The following is a 24,590-nucleotide window of genomic DNA, read 5'->3' as shown; positions in this document are numbered from 1 at the left end:
CTCACATGATCAGAACACTGGATCTTAAATGGAACAGTAAGGACTTGGTCTCAGGCATCGTGCTGTGAGACGTGGATGACCTGAGAGGGGGTTTAAGGCTCTGTGCCAAATGCCCATCCCCTTGACTTCCAAGTCACCATTATTTGTTGTTCAGACTGTTGCAATGCCCTCCCACCTCATTTTCTTTTTCCCATTCTGGTTTCTGCTAGATTACTTCAAGTTTCTGTTCCAGTAATATTTTAAGATTTTTCTTGTGATTTCTTTCCCTGTAAAGATGAAGACAAAAGTCCTTAATTTGGCCTGCAAAGCTTTGTGTCATTTGATCCCTGCTCACTTCTCCAACCCCACCTTTTGCCTCTTGCCCCCTTGTTTTGTTGCCTTTTCTCAGCAGTTCCCTTATGGCCTTCTTCATGTATGCCTTTCCCTGCACCTGGAAAGCTTGTCCTCCCACTCCTCACCTGGCTACTTCCCACTCAACAGGCAGGTCTCAGTTTAAATGTCACTCCATAGAAAGGCTCTCCTAGAGCAGCCTCCTTTTGTATCATACGAATGATTACGGATATTTATTTTTCTGTCTTTTCCATTAGAGTGGCAGCTTCTTGAGGTCTTAGATAATTGTCTGTTATGTCACTACTGAAAATGTGTCTGGAGCTTAGCATAGTGTTTGGCACAGATCAAGTATTCTTCATTTATAACTATAACATGATAATTATGTTATAAATCTGTAACTATAATTATAAACTATAATGTGTAATGCAAGGTAAGAAAGTGAGTAGGTTAGTTTTTAAAAAGATTTATTTTACTTATTTGAAAATCTGAGAGAAGAGAGAGGTGTCTTTCACTTACTGATTCTCTCCCCAAATAGGCTCAATAATCAAGGATTGGGTGAGTCCAAAGTCAGGAGCTTCTTCTGAGTCTTCCTCATGGGTCTAGGGGGACTAAATCGCTTGGGCCACCTTCTGCTGCTTTTCCAGGCACATTAACAGGGAGCTGGATTGGAAGCAGAGCAGCTGGGACGAGAATACGCACCCCTATGGGATGCCAGCACTACAAGTGATAGCTTAACCTATTATGCCACAATGCAAACCTACCCAGGGAGTAGGCTTTAAAATGTAATTTCTGGCCAGTGTTCTGGCACAGTGGGATAGACTTCCATTTGTGATACTGGTATCCCGTATCAGTGTGCTGGCTTGAGTCCCCGTGGCTTACTTCCAATCCAGCACATGGGAAATCAGGATGGGGTTTGTGGCTCCTGGGTTTAGCCTGGCTTAAACCTGGTTGTTGTAGCCATTTGAGGAGTGAATCAACAGATGGAAGATTCTCTCTTTTTCTTTCTCTCTCTCTCCCTCTCTCTTTGTTGCTCTGTATATATATAAAAAAATTGATAAATATTTAGCATAAGATAGGGGCCGGCACTGTGACAGAGTGAGTAAAGTTGCTACATGTGATGCCAACATCCCATAAGGGTGCTGGCTTGTGCCCCAGCTGCATCACTTCTGATCCAGCTCCCTGGTAATGGTCTAGGAAAAGTGGAAGAAGGTGATCCAAGTGTTTGGGACCATGCCACCCATGTGGGAGACCTGGAAGAAGCTCCTGGCTCCTGGCTTCAGATCGGTGCAGCACCGGCTATTGCAGCCCCTTGGGGAGTGAATCAGCGGACGGAAGATTTTCCTCTATGTCTCTCCTCCTCTCTGTATATCTGATTTTCCAATAAAACAATAAAATAAATCTTAAAAAAAAAAAAGAGAGAGAGAAGGCAAGAAAGGTTCCTGATGGAAAATTTCTTGTTGTCATTTAAATGTTAGGTTTATGAAATTAGGTTTTCAAGTTTGGTATTTTAAAACTGAACTCAGGAATTAGTTTCTAAGCATGAAACTGACAAATGCCATACTAACTTCAAATGTCAACATATTTCCATTTTTTCCTATCCTCTTCAGGTTTTGGACTAACGTAGGCTTCGTTAACTGGCTACTTTTCTGTACTTGGTACTTTGACACTAAATTTTTCACCTGGGCACCTGGGTACTCACCAGCAGGCTGTGACACAAAGCATGAAAATGCTGCTGATTTGTCTCTAGCTCATCCCAGTCCAGCTGCCAACAGCTCGTCGGTTTGAGGATGAATGGGAGCCCAAACATCAGTGACTCGCAGATCCCGTCAGACTTCAGAGCCCTGGAAGAGACAATGGCAGGGAATGGCTCCTCAGTGCTATCTACAGTCTCTACCCCGATCCACACACCCTAAAAGCTTCCAGATTAGGGCCTTTGATTTACTCATCTTTGTATCAATAGTGTCTAGCATGGCATCAAGGCTTAGAAACCCAGGTAGGGCATCCGAGTGTGCTGTGCCCTTTGCTGCTATTCTAGCCCAGGTGAGCTTTCCCTGGCAGCAGCATTTCTATTACTTAGAGCAATGGGAGGAGGCAGGGTAGAATCGATCTATCACTTGTTGCTTAAGGGTTGGATCTCTATCCTGTTGCCTAAACATAGTCCGGATCCAATCAACTCAGACAAAGCAGTCCAATATTACTTTTCTTTGTGTTCAGAGACATTCTGGATTTCCAAACCAATCTCTAAGTGTGCTGCCAGGACAGTATTGCATCTGCTTTGCACAGACCGATGAGCTGGACCTTGCTTTTTTGTGCTGTTTCTGGCCTTCCCACCTGGAAACTGACTCTTGTCTGCCTGACATTTAGAGACTATCTTTGGACCTCCCAGTCGTGACACCCATCAGAACACCATCTGCATGCACTGTGCAGGCTCCCTTGGATTGTACTTGACCACTTGGAGCCTGCAGCGAGAGCCTGAAGCCTGGGAAGCCATCTGGAAGAGGTTGCCGAAGTCTCCTTTGGGGTCATCCATTCTCAAGGAGCTGTCTGCTGTGCCAGGGAGCAGGGACGGGCTGAGCAGTCGCTCTTGGAGATCACATTTCAGGCACACTACAATGGAAGTGGTGTTGGAGTAAGGATTATGGATCGCAAGTTACCTCAGGCTACACCATTAAGAGAATTAAGAGACAACATCTGCCACCCATTCCTCCTCCACAGGGCAAGCAAGCAAAGGATAGGAGGGGCAGGGAGTAGAAATGAAACTGCCTTTTCCCTTGGGAGCTAGAGCAGGTGTGGACTCTCTGAATCTCTGTTGCTCCACGCAACAGTGGACTTATTTCCTGGATCTAACATGGTTTTCATTTGTTTCACTTTTGGACTGGCTGAGCAGTTGTTTCTGGATGAGAGAACTGGCTTGTGATTCAGTCTGAAGGGAACATGCGTCCTCTGGAGAGGCAGCTAATGCCAAAATATGCAGGGGTCCTTTGGCAATTGCAGAGGGAAATCTCACCTCTGTCACTTCCCTGGGGCTAAGAGTTAGGTCAGATGAAGACAAAAGGAAAGCAGAAGTCGGCAGTCAGCTGACTACTGCTGCTGCTGCTTTGTGGGCTCTTCTAGAGATATTTGGGGAGGGAGTGGGGAGTGAGGGGACAGAAATAAGTTCCTGAAACAGTTGTTTTTTAATTCCTCAAAGAAATGTGCATATAGAACCTTCTGGCCTCCGAACACCCCCAAAGCATCACCTAGCAGTTTGGAGGGAGGCTAGGTGTGAGCTGTTCATCCATCTCAGGACCACAAGACTTTGCCCTGAATGACTGCCCTAGCAGGTACCTTCACATTCCAGTGTCCTGTTGCACTAGCCATGAGTAACTGAGATGAAAAAGCTTCTCAATGAAATTTATGCAGGCTTTGAATCCTTATACTCACCAATACATAAATTTGAGTACTTGTGAGTAGTTGAGTGACTTGTGAAGTGACTGTATTAATTGCAATGTGAGGTTAAAAATAAACAGGAATAGAAATAATGCTGAAAAAACAAATAGGAATAGTCAAATAGGTATCAGATTCAGCTGGTCCTCCTGGGTCCGGGGAATAATGCCTAGAATTAAGCCTGGGAGATCTGGCCTGTGACTTGGAGCCTAGGAAGGCAGCAGAAGACAGTCTAGGACTCTAGGTTCTCATTCCTCTGTGCCTGACTTCTCCATTTTTGGCCCTTGAACTGTGGGACCAGAAAGCTGTGTTCATCTGATGAGGTTCTCAATTCTGGTTGCAATAAGAATCATCTGGGGTCAGGGGAGTGGGCGCTTTGGGTCTAGTGGTTAAGACAATGTTGGGGGTTGCTGCAGTGAGTTAAGCCACCATCTGCAGTCTCTGCTGCTCCACTTCAGAACCAGCACCCTACTAATGGCCTAGGAAAGCAGCAGAGGGATCACCCAAGTGCTCAGGCCTCAGGCTCCTGAACCTAAGCACTGAGGCCCAAACCCAGACATTGTGGCCATTGGGGAGTAAATAGATTGATGGAAGATCTCCCGTCTCTGTCTCTCCCTATTAGTAATTCTGTTTTTCAACTAAATCTTTTTTTTTTAAAGATTTATTTATTCTGGGTCAAGCATGATAGCCTAGCTGCTAAAGTCCTTGCCTTGTATACCTTAGTGGCTAAAGTTCTCGCCTTGCATATACAGGGATCCCAATGCACATGTCGGGATCCCATATGGGCGCCAGTTCTAATTTCAGATACACAGAGAGGAGGAGAGACAGAGAGGAAGATCCTCCTTCTGATGGTTCGCTCCCCAAGTGGCCACAACAGCTGGAGCTGAGCCAATCTGAAGCCAGGAGCCTCTTCCAGGTCTCCCACGCGAGTGAAGGGTCCCAAAGTTTTGGGCCATCCTTGACTGCCTCCCAGGCCACAAGCAGGGAGCTGGATGGGAAGTGGGGCCGCTGAGATACGAACCAGCGCCCATATGGGATCCTGGCATGTGCAAAGCAAGCACTTTAGCCACTAGGCTATTGTGCTGGGCCCAATCTTTCTTCTTCTTCTTCTTTATTTATTTGTTTTTAAAATAAAGGATACTGCTTGGGATGCCTGCATCCCCCATCAGAGTGCTTGGGTTTGAATTTTAGTCCCATACCAGATTTTAGCTTCTTGCTAATGAACATTCTGGGAGGCAATAGGTGATACTCAAGTAGTTGGGTTCCTGCCAGCCATGTGTGAGACCTGGACTGAATTTCCAGCTCCTGGGTTTGGTCTGACCTGGTGTTGGCCATTGTGGGCATCTGATGACTGAGCCAGCACTTGGGACCTCTCTTTGTCTCTATGCCTTTGAAAACAGTAACATAAATTAATAAATTTTTTTTAAAAACCACCTGAAAATATTTAAAAGAATAATGAAGTCTGTGCCTAACCCAGGCCAATTAAATTGGAATTTCTAGGGTTGGAGTGCAGGTAATGGTATTTTTATAATGTTTCCCATGTGATTCTTATTATAACCAGGGCTGGGAAGTACCTGAACTGGAGTCTTAAGATAAAGCTGTTTTAGAAGGGTTCAAAACCAGAGCCTGGTGTAGAGGTGGAAGACAGTTCCCTCAGGAGCTGGCTGGCAGAGGAAGGTCTCCAAATGTAGCACCTACACATGGCAGGAGGGCCCTGGGCAGCCAAGGGGGCAGGTGGGGGTGGGTAAAGGAGGAGCTGGGGTGAATGCCCGAGGAACACTCCCTAAGGATTTTGTAGCAGGCAAGCTCAGCATTTTGTTTTTGTAGTGAGACACGTGTCCAGAAATCTACATGTATGTAGATTTTTAAAAACAGCAGATGTCTCTTTACTGCTTATACTGCTCTGGAGGAGGCCTGGCTTCCCCAGACCTCATCCCAGCTGCCCAGGCTTCTAGATTCCAGAGATGACCTCCCCAGAAGATCACTGCTGAGAGTGTGGATCTGAGTTCCACCAGGCACTTGGAAGAGGATTTCCATAAAACGATTACAGATGTTTACAGATGCTTACAGATGCGGAGGCACATTCTGGCTCTGACCCTGGTGCTGAAAGACTTGGGCAGGAGGAAAAGAAGACAAAGAAATTGTCTGCATGTCCTCTCACCCCAGGTCCCAAACCAACCTGCACAGTGGACAGATAAACAGAAATGGCCTTATTCCCACCGTGTGAGTGGGGTATGGAATGAATATCACTGTCAGCCAGAACTCTATCCTGGGAACTACACTGGTTTCTTAGTCTCAATAATGGCCTGAACTGTTTTGTGAACTAGGCCTTAGGCCACTAGCTGTCCTCGCTGAGGACTGCTTCTGTAGTTGCTTTAATTTTGCTCAATGTAATAACTCTCTGGTGAGATTTCTGTTTAATCTTGTTTCTTTTCCTTTTGTCATCTATTCTTTTAATATTGCTGAGGTGATAGCACACCTCAAATTATCATACCAATACTATTTACCAGGATAATAATGAGAATATTGAGAAATACATATATATGATTAATTCTACTCTCATACAGTATAGTTGATGCCATATCATTGAATTCTTTATGATTTTGTCTCTAACTTATCTTGTCCTTGCTGTCTGATCTTAGGTACAGTGTGGTGACTGAGGCCACTGGAACTTCTCTTGTTACACTTGATGCATGAACTAAGCAGCTTCACCAAACCCCTAAGCTGCAAATACTCTGCATTCTAAGGATCCACCGATTGTAGTCCTAATCCTGGACAAGGATAATCACAGCCTATGTAATATCTCTTTGGGGGTCGTTTACTTGGGGTATCTCTGGCTCTGGAGATGTTGCCGAAACACTGTGAAGGAAGAAGAAGATGGACATGCTCTTGGTCTGTTCCATTGCTATGCAGCCAGGCTTTGAAGAAAACCTCCATGCTGACCACATCGTTGTCTAAGGTCTGAAGGTCAATGTCAGTTCCCAGGATGGAACTCTCTGCAGAAGAAAGGGAAATGGTAAAGTGTTTACTTTTTAAATTACAAACTTTCAGCACATCAATCTTTTGACTTACCCTATTGTGTTTTTAGAGATCCAGCCTGAAAGATATTCTTGAACATACACAAAGACATTTAGTACAGCATTGCTATCATAACAAATAATCAAAATCCCAAACAGGAAACCATTGGAAAGCCCACCAGCAGGAGAATGTTTAAGTATATTATGGTACCCCCAAACTAGGAAGTATTGTGTAATTGCTAGCAAAGTAAAACAAAATCTATATGGAAGGTGTGGAAATATTATTTGAATAAAGACAGATGTAGGATAGACACAAGATGATCTCATTGTTAAAAAAAGACTTATTTTTATTTGAAGGGCAGATTTATGGAGAGAGAGAGAGGGGGCGGGAGAGAGAGAGATAGGTCTTCCTTCCACTGGTTTACCCTTCCAATGGTTGCAACAACTGGAAATGCGCCAGTCCAAAGCCAGGAGCCAGGAGCTTCTTCTGTGTCTCCCATGTGGGTGCAGGGGCACAAGGACTTGAACAGTCCTCTACTGCTTTCCCAGTCCATAAGCAGGGAGCTGGATCAGAAGTGGAGCAGCTGGGACTAGAACTGGTACCCATGAAATTCTGGTACTGCAGGGGATTAGCCAATTGATCCACTGTACTGACCCCAAACTGATCTCACTTATAGAGAAGTAAAATTGAGTATATATTATGTGAATTTATTTTACAAAGGTCTGGATGGCTACCACTGGATTGCTAAAGTGACCATGGAGTGGAAATGGAGCAGAATCCCAAGATACGGTACTCTTTACTATTCATACTTCTATACTGGATGAATTTTATTAAAATTACATATTTATTTATTAAAGAAAATTCTTGCTTATTGCCACCTAGACACCCTATGTACACACTGGCAGTTAATTAGCTCTCAAAAAAAAGATTATTTATTATTGGAAAGGCAGATTTATAGAAAGGAGAGATGGAGAGGAATTTCTGTGCTTTGGCCATAATGGCTGGAGTTGAGCTGATCTGAAGCCAGTGACTTCTGGGTTTCCCATACAGGTGCAGGGTTCCAAGGCTTTGGGCCGTTCTCTACTGCTTTCCCATGCCACATGCAGGGAGCTGGAAGGGAAGTGGAGCAGCTAGGACATGAACCAGCATCCATACGTGATTCCAGCGCTTGCAAAGTGAGGATCTAGCTATTGAACCCTGGCGCTGGGCTCATATAATTGCGTTTTTCTTGTGTTATAGAAGTCCAGAATTCAAAACAACCAACAATTTTGCATTAATGCAAGTTATAATACCTAGTTAAGAAGGACTTCAGTTTTACATTGTTTTACAGTAAAAATGTACTGAAGTGTTACTTCTGTTGTAAAGACTGATTTTAAAAAAGTGAAAGAAAAAAAAAAGATGAACTCCCAGGCTCTACCTGATGATACAGATTGTGTAAATTAATCTTGGACATACCCGTGCCTCCCAAACGTGGCTAGCACAAGAGGTTGGGGATGGAGTGTGATTAGGTGAGGTAAACTAGGATTTGCTGGTGGACTTGTGGTTTCAGGCAACACTAGGGATTGCTGATGTCAAAGTCTGCAAGTAAAGGTTGTCTGCACAGAGCAAGTATGCTGTGGTAGAGAAAGCAAAGGCAGAGGAAATGAGACCAGAGCTGGAAAGAAACTCAAGAGGATCTAGACTTTCCTTGCTTCATCAAATGCTTTTACAAAGGGCCTAAGAAAGCCCAGCTGCTCCAATGAATTAACTTCTGTGTATGACTCATGGACCTCATGGAAAAGGCTGGCTTATTTTGGGAACGACATTCCTGAGGACAGTGGTGGCTGACTCTCAACAGGCAACAGAAGGGCTTCAGTACGACCTGCTGGCTCCAGCACAGGAGAGCATTACATGACTTCATGGCGTATTTCAAGACTTCTGTGGCTGAAAGGGGCACCAAAGGCATTTCTCTTTTACAATAATTACAACTCTGCAGCCTCCCATGAACAGTTAGGAGGATTCATTCACTAACTAGCTATTTTATGCATTCAATCAAATGGACGTATATGACCCTCTTTGCCCTTAAAGAATTTGTTATTCTTGCTCATTTAGCCTCATACTTTGATTTGCCCCATTACATTTTAGGGTAACTCAGTGATAGTCAGGAAATCATTGCATCCCATATAAACGCCTGTTCTAATCCCGGTGGCCCTGCTTCCCATCCAGCTCCCTGCTTGTGGCCTCCTGGGAAGGCAGTCGAGGATGGCCCAAAGCTTTGGGACCCTGCATCCGCGTGGGAGACCCGGAAGAGGCTCCTGGCTTCGGATTGGCTCAGCTCCAGCCATTGCGGTCACTTGGGGAGTGAATCATCGGATGGAAGATCTTCCTCTCTGTCTCTCCTCCTCTCTGCATATTTGTCTTTCCAATAAAAATAAATAAATCTTTAAAAAAATATTCCTTGTACATAAAGTTAAATGTTCTCTTTTCTTTTTTTCTCCTCCTTTAAATTTGTTTTTGTTTGTTCCTTTTTTTTTGAATTTTATTTTTAATATTGCTTACTGTTGAGAGGGATGCACACCCATGTGAGCCTCTGACCATGATAGGGAGGGTCAGGCATGGAGGAAAATGGGTGGGACAAATGTTTCAGATGTTTTGTTTGTTTGTTTGTTGTTTGTTTGTTTCTTCTGTGCCCAGGGGGAGAGAGAGAGGACCACCTCTTGCTGCCAAACCACTTCAGCACATGGGGATGGGGCAGTCCTCTGATGATGCCCTAGATACTCCAATATGGGCAACTAGAGATTCCAATATGGGCAGGAGTGTTCTAAGGGGGTCACCTGAGTGATCTCGCTAGCCCTGAGACACTGTTAGTTTCATTGCTCAGGGTTGAGAAAATCTTTTCAAAACTATTGGTTGCCGAAGTTCACTTTAGAACATCTACAGACCCAGGAACATGAAGTAAAGCTTGGTCAGAAGCGTCCAACCTGTTCTGCTTTCCAGCCTGTGATGTGGCAGTTAACGTCCCATGCTGGCCTAGATGAACTGGCCATCACGTTCCCTGTGCGCATCTGGATATGCTGTCCACTGAACAGGCATCACCTCTTGAGGAGGCCTAGTCCCAATATGTGCAATTTAAGATTGGACTACACACCTGTGATTTTCCCAGTGATCAATGGTTTAGCTGGGGAGTCCCCCAAGAAACCTTACCTGGGGTGACCCCAGACCTGACTCCTATGTGCCCTAGCCAGTGCAGGATCATGGGCGGTCTGTCATCTTCATCAGCCAAAACGTATTGGTGGATGCAGCTGCCCTTCATCCACCAATATGTTCCCCTACTTACTCCCAGCCCCAGGTCTTGTTTCTGCTAGCAGGTGCTGCAGCCCAGTCTGAGATGATCAACCCCCATTCTTGGCATTTACCAACAGGTGTTACAGCCTGGCTTAGCCTGGCCTGCCCCTAGTCCAGCTCTTGCTGGTGGGTGCAAAAGCCTAGCCCAGTTTGGCCCACCCCCAGCCTTCATGTGAACTGCTGAGTGTTGAAGTCCAAACTAGACTGGACTATACCCTGTCTTGGCTCTCACTTGTGCCAGTGTGTACTGTAGACTGACCCTGCCTGGCCTGCCCTCTCATGGCTCACACATGTGACAATGGATGTTATAGCCCAGCCTGGTCTAGCCTGTTCTTAGCCCCAGCTCTTGTGCTCACTAGTGGGAGCTGTGCTTAGCAGGAGAGTTTATCAAGTTCCCCTACCAGGCCCGTTCTGGCCCCAGATCCCATATATACCAGTGGATACTGTTACCCAGATTGACATGGCCAGCCCCATGTCCTTGTACTCACTGGTGGGTACTGAGGCCTAGCCTGAATGGCTCACACCCATTCTAGCTTTCATTGATGGGTGCTACAGCCCAGCCCAGCCTGGCCCTCTCCCAGATATGGCTCTTGTGTGACTTGGTGAGTGCTGTGGCCCAGTCAGGCCTATTCTATACCCATTTTGGCTCTTGTGATTGTCAGTGGATACTGGAGCCTTGCCAACCTGGTCTGCCCACAGCCCTAGCTCTTGCACTCAAGATTGGGAGCTGCAGTCCAGCAGGGGAGTGCCCCTACCAGGCTTGTTCCAAGCCTTGGGTTTTGTTCCGCTGGGGAGTGCTTCGACCCAGTCTGGCATGGCCCAGCCACAGTCTTGGCTCTTACTGGCAGGTGTTGCAGCCCAGCCCAGCCCAGTGGGGTGTGGCCCACACTTTGTCCTGGCTCCTGTGTGAGCAAGTGGGTGCTAAGGCCTGGTTCAGCCCGGCCTGTCCCCAGACCCACCCACACAAACGCTGGTAAGTGCTACAATCTTGCCTGACCCAGCCCTCCCCCAACCCAGGCTTCCATGCTCCCCAGAGGGAGCTGTGGATTGGCAGGGGAGTTCCTCAAGTTCTCCTACCAGGTCTGCTCCCAGCCCTGGATTTCACATGTGCCAGAGAGGGCAGTGGCACTGCTTGGCATGGTCTGCCTTTAGTCCTGGCCTTTGCATGCGCCGGTGGGTGCTGCAGCCTGGCCACAGCTGGCCTTCTTCCAGCCCCAGTCCCTGTATGTGTCAGGTGGGTTCCTGTCAGGTAAGTTCCCATCTAGTTCAGTTGTCACTAGTCCCAGTTCCCCGTGTAAACCTGCAGTCCCACAGAAACAAGCCCACATTTCCCCCACAGAATCTGCTTTCTCACAGATCCAGCTTTCTCACATGCTGGTGGGTATTGTAGCTCAGCCTGACATGGCCCACCCCTTGTTCTGACACTCACGGGCAGGTACTGTGACCTGGCCTGGCCTGGCCTGGTAAGCCTCCCCATCTCCAGCTTCTGTCAACACCAGCAGGTGGTGGGTGATGCTGTTTAGCCTTGCCCATGTCTCCCATGTGGGTGGGTGGCTTGATCTGACCCAGACATGACCCTCAACACCCGCAGATTCCCCCCTCTAAACTACTTGATCTCAGCTCCCTTGCCTACCTGTGAGTGCTATGGCCCAGCCTGTGGAAGACCCCAGAAGTGATTTCTTCCTTGTCAAACACGCCCTCAGTTGCTCCCACTCCAATACATCCCTGGACCTCTTCCTCAGGCAATCTGCAGTCCCCTAACCTGGGGGCTGAAGTGGCTTGTCCCAGCCTGGAATTCCCCACCTTCATCGCTATCTTAAAAAAATAAAAGAATAAGCAACTGTGCCGGCATACTGTATAGCTAACACAAATTTGGCATCAACCACGCCCAGAATGCCCACCAGCTATTGGCTGCTATTCTCCCCACATTGTAACACCTGCCTAGTACAAGGTAACTTAGACAGTTGCGCACAGCTGGGTGAATGTTTTCTTTTCAAAAAATGTGAATATTATTTTGTCACAGGCAAAAACAAAAGAAAATTCATCTTTCTGGGCTTGGAGACTTGAGTGACAAGTGTGGATATGACTAAGCAGTTTTGCCTCAGCAAGGTAAAATAGTTACAAAAACAGAAAGGAAGTGAGAAAATGAGCTTAGAAAGTATAGGATACATTTGCTTCACATTTAAATACTATACTTCAGGAGGACAGAAATAAATGTGTTTTTTTTCCCTGTAGGGCAAAGATAAAAGAGAGAAATTCCTTCTCTGGACAATGTAAGGGTACGAAATAAAGTTATATCTCCTATCAAGAACCCAAAAATAAGAAAAATAGGAGTCTGTTGAGATAGCTAAATTAAAGCAACACAGAGTAGTGATGCCAATGGAAAACAGTTCTCACAAGAAAGGAAAGTGCTTATCATTTGGAGCAGAGTTTCATTATGGCCTCATTGATAGTATTGCCAATTTTGAAAAAATACATTTATTATTATTTTAAATTTATTATTATTATTATTATTTTTAATTCATTAATTACATTGTATTAAATACATTTATTTTTATTGGAAAGGAAGATTTATAGAGAGAATGAGAGACAAAGAGGAAGATTTTCCATCCAATGGTTCATCCCTCAAGTGGGTGCAATGGCTAGACTGAGCTGATCTGAAGCTAGGAATCAGGAGCTTCCTTCAGGTCTCCCACGAGGGTGCAGGGTCCCAAGGCTTTGGGCCATCCTCTACAGCCTTCCTAGGACACAAGCAGGGAGCTGGAGGGCAAACAGAGCAGGACATGAACAGGTACCCATACGGGATCCCAGCACTTGAAGGGAGAAGATTGGCCGGTAGAGTCATTGTGCCAGACCTATTAGTATTGGCATTTCTTCTTCTTCTTCTTCCTTTTTTTTTTTTTAAAGATTTACTTATTTTTGGGCCCGGCGGCGTGGCCTAGCGGCTAGAGTCCTCGCCTTGAAAGCCCCGGGATCCCATATGGGCGCCGGTTCTAATCCCGGCAGCTCCACTTCCCATCCAGCTCCCTGCTTGTGGCCTGGGAAAGCAGTTGAGGACGGCCCAAAGCTTTGGGACACTGCACCCGCGTGGGAGACCTGGAAGAGGTTCCAGGTTCCCGGCTTCGGATCGGTGCGCATCGGCCCGTTGCGGCTCACTTGGGGAGTGAATCATCGGACGGAAGATCTTCCTCTCTGTCTCTCCTCTGTGTATATCTGGCTGTAATAAAATGAATAAATCTTTAAAAAAAAAAAAAAAAGATTTATTTATTTTTATTGGAAAGCCAGATACACAGAGAGGAGAAAAGACAGAGAGGAAGATCCTCCGTCTGACAGTTCACTCCCCAAGTTGCCGCAACAGCTGGAGCTGAGCCAATCCGAAGCCAGGAGCCTCTTCCAGGTCTCCCATGCAAGTGCAAGGTCCCAAAGCTTTCGGTAATCCTCGACTGCTCTCCCAGGCCATAAGCAGGGAGCTGCATGGGAAGCAGAGCCGCTGGGATTAGAACCAGTGCCCATATGGGATCCTGGCACATTCAAGGCAAGGATTTTTACCACTATGCTATTGCACTGGGCCTGTATATTGGCATTTCTATAGAATGAATGTATTCGCTGGGGGAGAGGGTTGGTCAGAAATTCTGGCAGAGAATTTCCTAGCCTTCAAAGGTAGGAATTGTTTCTTCTCACTTTTACCCACCCAGCACAGTGCCTTGCACACGGCCGCAGCTTAGCAAATGCTTGCTTGAATCGAACAACTGCTCTCATTACATTTTTTCTTGAGACGCCTCTGTTTTATCTTAGTCTCTTTGTCACATGACTTCCTTCCTGTCTTTGAGCTTTTATTACTCTCTCAAATCCATGGCCTACACCTCTTTCAGGATTCCACTTGGACTGAGCTTGTCCAGGAAGTTATGTTTAATTATAGCCTCTCTTATCTGGCTTCAATTAGCACCCCCTTGTTTTCTGCGGACTTAATTTGGGCACATTTGTTAATTTGATTTGTCCAAAAAATTTTCTTTTTGTCAGTTTAAGAAAGGTGCTAGAACTTAATGAAAACACCAGCGTTTGAATTGTGGCTTGAAAGATGTTAGCTATGTGGTTGTGGGCAAAGTGAGGGTAATGCATCTTATTTCTTAAAGTGAGGCATTATAAAGCGAGATTATATATGGCATGCATTAGGTCCAACACAGGTAATTTTCTTCCTTTTCTCCTATTAATGAAATGGCTAGCTGTGACAGGATAAGAATGCATGTTTCTTTTTTTTTTTTTTTTTAACTTTGTTTTTCCTGGATACTTTCTTTGCTTTCTCCTCCCTGCTACCATTCACCAACATACAGCTCCGACCACGTGGACTAAGCCTGGGGGTTGGGAGAAAGCTGACTCACTTCTCTGGTGGTGAAGAGCGGCTCTCTCACCCTGTGGAGAGCTGGGCACTGGGCGGCGGACCGGGCAGGTCCCACTGACAAACAAAACCAGGTTATGGGAGTGACCCTGAGGCTCCCAGGGTCTGAGTTAATTACATCCTGTAAGGAGGCCTCTGGTTTTTGGACTAATCCTGCCCCCCTGTGGCCACAAGCTTTCATAGCCATTACAGAGTTTAAGCTTCTCTGGAAGGGTCTTAGTAAATGGGAAAAACTAAGAAAACCAAAAACCTGAAAACCAGATAATGCCTAAAGCAGACTCCTTGGAAACTGTAGACAGTGTCACAACATTGAAGTATGTTTAAAATAGAAACCCCAACACATAAAGGTGCATAAACAGTGACTGATTTCTCTCTTGACATAGAGTCTAATCCAGAAGCCCAGGAAAAAGGCCTTGCTGCTCATTCCTGCACATCCTCTCCAGTACCATAGAGGTCCCCATTTGTAGCTTGTACCTCATCCTTTCCACATGACCGGCATATGTCCTGTCCATGGGCATGATGGGAGGGCTTCAGGGGTTTCAGGAACCCTCTGAAATGGTATATAATTTCATCTCTGTGAGTCGAAATATTTTGGCTGAGTGGGAAGAGGTGATAGGCCTTTCACCTTTACTGAATTCACAAAAGATCTCTGTGAACCCCAAAATGTCAAGAACTACTGCAGAGACTATAGAGTCAAGATATCTTAGCATGCCTGGGTCAATTTACAATCAGAGCTGTTTGTTTTTGGAATACAGCCACAGCCAGAGCTGTTGACCACTAGCGTAGGCAATCAGACCAGGTGGAACTTGCTCAGAAACAGCCACGCACAGCTATTCAATCACTGCCTGTAAGTCAACACCAATGAGGTTCATTTCCTACAGTTCATGGGTTAGGGCCATCCAGCTTGTCTTTCTGAGCACATCTGCCTCATTTGTAGAGGTGATACTTGGACTCTGGGAAAAAGATGCCCCTTGAAACAAGGTGGCAGGCAAGGGTAGTGGTGGTTGTGGCTGTGTAGACTCAGTTCAGAGAAGGGAGTGTGGGAACAGACCAAGTGGCAGTCTTCTTCTTGGGGCCCTAATCTACAGATGGTTGAGGTATCCCTAGGATTATGAGTTAGGGAAAATTCACGTCCCTGAGAATTTTTTTTAAAGATTTATTTTATTTTTATTACAAAGTCAGATATACTGAGAGGAGGAGAGATAGAGAGGAAGTGGAGCTGCCAGGATTAGAACCAGCGGCCACGTCCCTGAGGATTTTAACTGTTCTCTGGAGAATGCAACTGCTATTCATTTATTCATTTTCAGTAATTCCTCTACCCATTTAACTTACAACTCAAGTAAGTTTTGCACCTTTTATGATGCAGGCAATGATTGGTGTCATCAAGAAAGAGATCAGGGTGGATGTTGTGATAGAGCAGGTGTCCACTTGGGATGCTCACCTTGTACATCATGGTACTGATTTGGGTCTGGTTCCTCTGCTTCTGAACTAACTTCCTTCTAATGCACCTGGGAAGGCATTGGATTATGGCCCAAGGGCTTTAGCTCTTGCCTTTCACATGGAAGACCCCATTGGAGTTCTGAGCTCCTGGATTTAGCTTGGTCCAGCCTTGGCTGTTGCAAGTATTTGGAGAGTAAACCAGTAGATGAAAGATTCTCTCTTCCTCAGTTTCCCTGCAATTTTGTCTTTTAATCAAACCAATGAATCAATCAATCAATCTTCAAAGACAGACACAGTTTACTTTTGTGGTTTATATTCTAGTTTGAAAATAGACAACAGAAAGATATGATTGCAGATAATAGCAGATACCACGAAAAAATAAAAGCACAGAAGGGGTGTGTGTGTGTGTGTGTGTGTGTGTGTGAACATGTTTAGCTTGGCAGTTTCTCTAAGGAGGTAAGGTCGTGCCAGGTCACGAAAACATTTATGGGAAGAATGCTCTTCCTAAAGGGATAGGCAGATTTAAAGGTCTTCAAGTGGGAATGAAGCTGGTATATTGGGATAATAGCAAGAGGGTTAAGGACATGACAGAAAGGAAGGACCAGCTTTATGCTGCTGGCATGATGGGCGGGATCCCCAAACGGCATGCTCATGTGACAACTGATGGTCACTATACCTGCTGTAAAGTAGGGCGGCCCCGTAATGGCAATGCTTTGCTGTTGCTCAAGAGGTGCACATAGTCGGGCAGTGCAGAGCCTGCCTCTACTTCACTGTAGCTGTTAGCATCTCAACAGTTGTTGAATCTATGTTTTAAAAATACATCTTTCAGAGAGTGCCAAGCTGTGTGTGTGTGTGTGTGTGTGTGTGTATGTATGTGTGTACACAGCTCAGCCCAGCACTCCTCCACAGGCTTTCCTGTGATGTGGTAGTGGAGGGCAGTGGGGTTAGAAAGTGAAGGAAATCTCAAAGTTCCATAGGCAGGACTCAAGCCATGAGGCTATTCTCTCACCTCTTCAGCCTATAATGGAACTGCCTTGTCCCAGCCCTGGTCAGCTAGATTAAGAAATCTATAGTTCGAGGATACCCACCCATTTGTGCTTCATCAAGCCAGTACAGCCTAGGGTGGGCTGGAATAAGATCTGCCTGTTAACTAAAGCGTGAGATACAAATGTTTCTCAGTTGATGATTTGTTTCACTGCTGACAAACTGGAGAGCCATGGGGCCCTGTAGAGAACCTGGGCTGCTGTAACCAGATACCACACAATGTCTCATAAATGTCACGTTAATGTCTCATAAATAGCAGGCATTTTGTTTCCTTGGGGTTTTGGAGGCTTGCAAGTTTAAGATCATGGTGCCAGCAGATTCAGAGTCTGGTGAAGGCCCTGTCTCTGCTTTATTATGGCACCTCATCTCTGTTCACACGCGGAGGAGGCAAGGCAAGGTCCTTTGGGACTCCCCCATGAGGGCACCAATCCCACTCGTGAGGGCTTTGACAGCCTTCATTAGCTAATTACCTCCTATATGTCTCACCAAGTGTCATCACATTAGCAATTAGCTTTCAACACATGAATTTTGAGGGAACACAGACATTCAAACCATAGCAGCCCCCTCAACTTTAAAACAGGCCCAACCCTAATCTCCAATATATTATTTCACCCCTCAGTAAGGAGATGAATTAGGAAAGAAAATGTCTTCAAAGCAGTTACTTTGGCCAGAAGAGTTGCCTATCTAAAGTCTCCCCCCACCCAGGCTTATGGATAAGGGGACAAAAGTGGAGACTGAATCTCCATACTTCTGGAGCCATGAGGGAGTTTATTCTCTGACATCTAATCCTGCGTTGAACTGTAGAACCTGCACGTCCTTGGCCAGGCCAGAGAAGAGATCCTGCAGGCACAGGAAAGCAGAACCCTAACTGGGCCCAGAGCAGTGGCATAGCAGCTAAAGTCCTCCTCGCCTAGTACGCGCTGGTATCCCATATGGGTACCAGTTCTAATCTGGGCAGCCCTGCTTCCCATCCAGCTCCCTGCTTGTGACCTGGGAAAGCAGTCGAGGACCATGCTCCCACGTGGGAAACCCAGAAGAAGCTCCTGGCTCCTGGCTTTGGATCAGCTTAACTCTGGCTGCTGAGGTCACTTAGGGAGGAGGACATTAAATAGGAGGGCATTAATATGTTACTATGCTGAGGAACCACACTGAGGAGTTTTGCCTCTTTAACACCCAAAGGAGTGAGAGCAAGATCCACCCTGCAGTGAAAATAAAAGAACCCGTGAAGGGCTGAAGCAGCTGCCTGCGAAGCTGGTGTCCCATGTGAGCACTGGTTTGAGTCCCTGCTGCTCCACTTCATATCCAACTCCCTGCTTATGTGCCTGGGAAAACAGAGAGAGATGGTTCAAGTTCTGGGGTCCCACCACCTTCCTTGAAGACCAGGATGGAGCTCCAGGCTCCTTGCTTAGGCCTGGCCCAGCCTTGGCACTTTTGACCGTCTGGGGAGTGCAGCAGCAGATGGAAAATCTCTTTCCCCTTCTCTATCTGTTTCTGTAACTCTATTACAAATAAATAAATAATATCTTAAAAAGAACCTACGAAAAAAACTTATTGGGGAGCTCAGTAGAATAAGGAAAAGCTAAAAATAAAAACAAAACCCCAGAAACAATGAGACCAAGAAGGTCTTTTAAAAAAGTATTTTAAAAGTCCTAGAAATGTTGTGTGACTTTGCAAGGCTGGGAGTGTATGTTCAGGATATCAGGATCCTAGAAGTGGTACTGATGACCATAATGTAAACACACATGCTCTTTTATCAGGTATTACCAAACTCCCCTGCAAAAGGGCTGCAGCATTTTGCATCTCTGAGGCAGTGCATGAAGTGTAGTCACACATTTCCAGATGGAAAAATAGTATTTTGATAGAGTCTTAACTTTCATTTCTCTAGTAATGAGTGAGGTTAAGAATATTTTTATGTTTTAGGAACATTTAAAAATCTTTTGAATTAACTGTTCTTTTTTTTGTTGTTGTTGTTGTTGTTCATCTTTCTGTTGGGTTTTTGCTGTACTGCTCCTCCAGCTGAAAGTATTCTATTCAGGCCCAGAGTGATGGATCAGTGGCTAAATCCTTGCCTTGAATGCACTGGTATTCCATATGGGCACTGGTTCATGTCCTGGTTATTCCATTTCCCATGCAACTTTCTGCTTGTGGCCTGGAAAAGCAGTAGAGGATGACCCAATGCCTTGGGACCTTGCACCCATGTGGGAGGCTCGGAAGAAGCTCTTGGCTCCTGGCTTTGGATCGGTTCAGCTCCAGTTATTGTGGCCACTTTGCAAGTGAACCAGCAGATGAAAGATCTTTCTCTCTGTTTCTCCTTCTCTCTGTAGAACTGCCTTTCCAATAAAAACCAAAATAAATCTTTTTTAAAATTTTTATTATTTTTTAAAAGATTTATTTATTTTATTACAAAGTCAGATATACAGAGAGGAGGAGAGACAGAGAGGAAGATCTTCCGTCCAATGATTCACTCCCCAAGTGAGCCGCAACGGGCCGATGCGGCGCTGATCCAAAGCCGGGAACCTGCAACCTCTTCCGGGTCTCCCATGTGGGTGCAGGGTCCCAATGCATTGGGCCGTCCTCCACTGCTTTCCCAGGTCACAAGCAGGGAGCTAGATGCGAAGTGGAGCTGCCGGGATTAGAACCGGTGCCCATATGGGATCCCGGGGCATTCAAGGCGAGGACTTTAGCCGCTAGGCCACGCCGCCGGGAAAAAACCAAAATAAATCTTAAAAAAATATTCTGTATGTATTAAGGATGCTGTCCCTGCACTATGGCATGAGTTGCCAGATCTTCCTCAAGTTTTTCAGTAGTCTTTTGACATTGCTTGTGGTGCTTTTTGCTATGCCAAAAATTCTCATTATTACGATGCTTTTATATAGTTAAATAAATCAATAATTTTTTTCTTCATTATACATACATTTTGAGCCATAGTTAGAAACCTTTCACTATGCTGAGATGATAAAAGAAATCACCTATACTTTTTAGGATTTTTAAATGTAATTCTTTATATTTAGAACATTGATCCAACAGGAATCTTTTCTAAATATTTAACTAGTTGTCCTATCACTAATTTTGGAGCAATTTTATCTTTTTCCTTGTGATCTGAGATATCCCCTACATTAAATTTATATCTATATTTATGTCTATTTCTGGACACTGAATATACAAGTTATACCCCAACCAGTTCTTGCACTATCTGGCACTCTAGTACTAGGCCAATAATGGAGCTTGATTTTGATAAAGCAAATTGTGCACATGCTGGGTGTCAGCAATGCAAGTCATTTGTCAAATGAAGCACAGGTATGTGTATCTGCCTGTTAGTGGATAAGGGTGAGAATGACTGATTTAATCAGAAGAATTTTCTGTAAGTCACAAGCTCCTAAAGATAAGGAGAGAAATGGTGAGGGCATTTTGAGTTTATTGGGTAGGAAGTTGAAAAAAAAAAAAAAGAATTACACAGCGACTATAACGCTGGTAGCCTAGAGAAACCCTTGTCTCATGGCCTTGTCAGAACTTTCAGAGAGTGAGGAAGAAATTCATGGTTAGCAGTGAGAGCCAGAGAGCCCTAATCACTCAACAGAGCAACATAATAGCATCCGGAGCCTCCATAACATAGCGTTCACAAAACACAATCCCCATGTGCCTGGTGTACAGGGACAGTCTAGACTCAAAGGAAACTATGCTAAAGGTGTTGCATTTATCAGATAAGACTCATATTAAACAACATAACTAGAATCATGCTCAACAAGGAAAGGAAAGCATGTTCATAACGAATGGAAACATAGGATGCATGATCAGAGAAATGCAGACTTTAGATGCAAATACGTGAAATTTTAGATTTGGGAAATATGGTATCTGACCAAAAAAAATTTCACTGTATAGTCTTAAAAGCAGGATGAAAATGAAACAGGAAACAGTGACTTATAAGTGCAGATGCAGAATTATATCTTAAAAGAAGAACAATCTAAAATAAAAATAAATACAGAAACTAAGGTTTACCACATGAGTAACTGAGAGTTACAGAAAAAGAGTGTGATAGCCTAGTGGCTAAAGTCCTCGACTTGATTGTGCCAATATCCCATACGGGTGCTGGTTCTAATCCTGGCAGCTCTGATTCCCATCCAGCTCCCTGCTTGTGGTCTGGGAATGCAGTTGAGGATGGCCCAAAGCCTTGGGACCTTGCACCTGTGTGGGAGACCCAGAAGAGGCTCCAGGCTCCTGGTTTTGGATCAGCTCAGCTCCAGCCATTAGGGCCATTTGGGGAGTGAATCATCGGACAGAAGATCTTCCTCTCTGTCTCTCCTCCTCTCTGTATATCTGACTTTGTAATAAAAATAAATAAATCTAAAAAAAAAGATTACTGCTATAAACAACACAGATGAATCTAAAAATCTGAATGGAGAAAAGTGAGACATAAAAGAAGTACTGGAGGATCTTAAAAATTTGTGAAACTGAAATTATAAAGTAAATTTATTTTGGTGCAACCAATTTAAAAATTTATATATAGCTCTTTAAAATAATATGTTATTGGGCCCGGCGGCGTGGCCTACTGGCTAAAAGTCCTCGCCTTGAACGCCCCGGGATCCCATATGGGCGCCGGTTCTAATTCCGGCAGCTCCACTTCCCTTCCAGCTCCCTGCTTGTGGCCTGGGAAAGCAGGACAGCCCAAAGCTTTGGGACCCTGCACCCATATGGGAGACCCAGAAGAGGTTCCTGGTTCCCGGCTTTGGATCGGCTCAGCACCGGTCATTGTGGTCACTTGGGGAGTGAATCATCAGATGGAAGATCTTCCTCTCTGTCTCTCCTCCTCTCTGTATATCTGACTTTGTAATAAAATAAATAAATCTTTAAAAAAAATGTTTAAATGCTGGCACCCCTAGACCCACAGGGGAGATCTGGAGGAGGCTCCTAGCTTTGAACTAGACCCACCTCTGGCCATTTGGCACATGAACCTGTAGTTGGAGGATATCTCTCCCTCTGACCTTCCCCTTCTCTCTGTAACTCTGCCTTTCAAATAAACAAATCCCTTTTTTAAAAAAAAAAATATGTTATTTCCATGACCTTTTCAAAGATCTTTGAAGATACTGTTTGAGTTTACTTATATAAAATGCAAACATATCTACAGACATAAAGTGGATTAGCAGTCTACACTGGGGCAAGGAGAACAATGAAGGAACAGGGGCAAGAGCAATCTTTTGGGGGTAATATAAATGATTTCTGTATCTTTACTGTTGTGATGATTTGTGGACATACACAACTGTCAAAACCCACTGCAATGAAGCAGATATTCCTGAAGAAGACAATGTTAGTGTGGTCCCTGGAGCCCCTGGGACAGGTGACAGGAAGAGGAATGGAGAGAAGTTAAGTAGTGGGTACCAGAATACGATCAGCTGGGAGGAATTTGTTCTGAGATTTTATAACTCAGTAAGGTATCATGGTCTTCATCAATTTATGATGTGCTTAAAAATAAGCAAAAGAATTTAAAGGTTCTTAACTCACAAAATAATAAATATTTGTGGAAATAAAATGCTGATTATTTTGATTTAATCATTCCATAGTGAATACATGTAGCAAACTATTACACAATACCCCATAAATGTGTACAGAAATTATGCACCAATTTAAAAATGGATGTATCTTTGAATGGATGCAAATCAAAGCATATAAATTGTTCCTCTACAAAGTTGATTGGGAAAAATTTTCTAAAATGTCAATATTCACGTAACTTTAGATTATGTGTTGCACTCAAAAAATTTAACTCAATTTTTAAAAAAGGAAGAGTGCCATTTTTCTGAGACCATGGCTTCAGCTACTGAAATAAGCAAATGCCTCTTTGTGCTCAAACTCTTTAAGTAATAAGTACAACAGTATTTCTAATTTAGTCAACATCACAAGGGAATGATTTTAATGAAGTTACCAAAGACAAACTCTGTGAACAGATGTGTTTTCTAGTCTATTTTCAAAGACATTGAAAGGGAAAAAAAAATCAATATTGGAGTCCGACAATTGCATTGAGACACAGAAGAGGTTCTCCCTAGCTCTGCCCCCCTCCCAACACCTCTCCTGCACCGAAATCCTTTAGGAAGTAATGAATCTTTATCTCCCATGTTTGGGCTGTTAACACTGGGTGTTTCCTAAGAACACACATGGATAAAATACCTTTCCAAAAGAGTTTGACATCGATCCCTGGCAAAGCCTAGGAGAAAATATTAAACAGATGGTTTATGAGCACTTAGAAGGGGAACTTGATATTCTTGTATACAGGGCTGAGAAATGCTGGCTAGCTGACAGCATCGTTAGATGGATTTGTCACTGGCTGAAAGACATACCCAACAAGCACAGAGTGTCACCAACATGGGCAGATGCTAAAGTGTGTTGATCACAGGGGTCCTTGCAGTTTTGACACATTTATTACTTAGCCATTATTTAGGAAGTTGTTATGAAATCTTATGCAAATGAACACATGCAATGTATGTGTAAGCTATGAAGCCTAATAAGAAATGAACACCTATGAATCATTTAGTCAACTTAAAATATTTCTTTTCATGACTGTGTGATATTAAACTTTGCAAGTATGCCTCATAATTTTATTCTGGATAGCAACTCTTTTTTAGAATTTTAAAATTATTTACTTACTTAAATACATTAAATTTTATTTATTTTGTTTATTTGAAAAAGAGAGAGAGAGGAGACAGAAGAGAGATCTCATCTGCTTGTTTACTTCCCAAGTGGATATAGGTGGGCTGGGCTGAAGCCAAGAGCCTGGATCTCATTATGAGTCTCCCACGTGGTGGCATCATTTGTTGTCTCCCAGGATGCACATCTGCAAAAAGCTGGAACTTGGCGTACAGCTGGGACTTAAATCCAGGAATTCTGATATGAGACACAGGTTTCCCAAGCAGCATTAAAAAATTATTATTAGAAATTTACTTATTGTGCTGGATCTGTGAGTAGTGGGTAAAGCCACTGCCTGTGGTGTTGGCATCCCATGTGGGCACTGGTTCTAGTCCTGGCTGCTCCATTTCCAATCCAGCTCCTTGCTGGTGGCTTGGAAGAGCAATGGAAGATAGCTCAAGTGTTTGTACCTCTGCACATATGTGGGAGATCCGGAAGAAGCTCCTGGGTCCTTGTGTCAGACTGGTCCCACTCTTGTAGCCATTTGGAGAGTGAAACAGTGATGAAAGCTCTCTCTCTCTTTCCCTCTCCCTCTTCCTCTCCCTGTAACTCTTTCACATAAGTACACAAACATATCTTTTTAAAAAATATTTATTTGAAAGGCATAGTTACAGAGAGAGGGAAAGGGAAAGGGAGAGGGAGAAAAAGAGGGAAAGGGAGAAGAAAAGAGAGATCTTTTATCTACTGGCTCAATTCCCAAATGGCCACAAAACCCAGGCTAGACCAGGTTGAAGTCAGGAATTTCATCTGGGTCTCCCAAGATGGTAGCAGGGGCCCAAGGACTTGAGCCATCTTAATGCTGCTTTTTCAAGTACTTTAGTAGGGAGTTGGGTCTGAAGTAAAGCAGACAGGACTTGAACTGGTGCCTACGGGAGGCAGTTATTGCAGGCAGTGGCTTGATGTGCGGCACCACAATCCAGCCTCTCAAGCAGCATTTTAA

At 44.4% G+C, this 24,590-nt stretch overlaps 1 protein-coding gene across 1 annotated transcript in view; it reads right to left on the bottom strand.

Moving 5' to 3' along the window:
- M1AP (meiosis 1 associated protein) overlaps positions 1-24,590 on the bottom strand; it is a 68,556-nt gene that overhangs the window by 15,200 nt on the left and 28,766 nt on the right. The window contains exons 5-7 of the mRNA XM_004590785.2: positions 6,579-6,752; positions 2,775-2,937; positions 2,030-2,171 (exon numbers count right to left, since the gene is read on the bottom strand). Of these exons, the coding sequence (XP_004590842.2) occupies positions 2,030-2,171; positions 2,775-2,937; positions 6,579-6,752 (479 nt within the window). The remainder of the gene's footprint in view (positions 1-2,029; positions 2,172-2,774; positions 2,938-6,578; positions 6,753-24,590) is intronic.

Source organism: Ochotona princeps, chromosome 8, assembly GCF_030435755.1.
Source record: "Ochotona princeps isolate mOchPri1 chromosome 8, mOchPri1.hap1, whole genome shotgun sequence".
Classification (NCBI taxonomy): domain Eukaryota; kingdom Metazoa; phylum Chordata; class Mammalia; order Lagomorpha; family Ochotonidae; genus Ochotona; species Ochotona princeps.
Note: the sequence above shows the minus strand (reverse complement) of the source record. Positions and strands in the feature narration are given on the sequence as shown.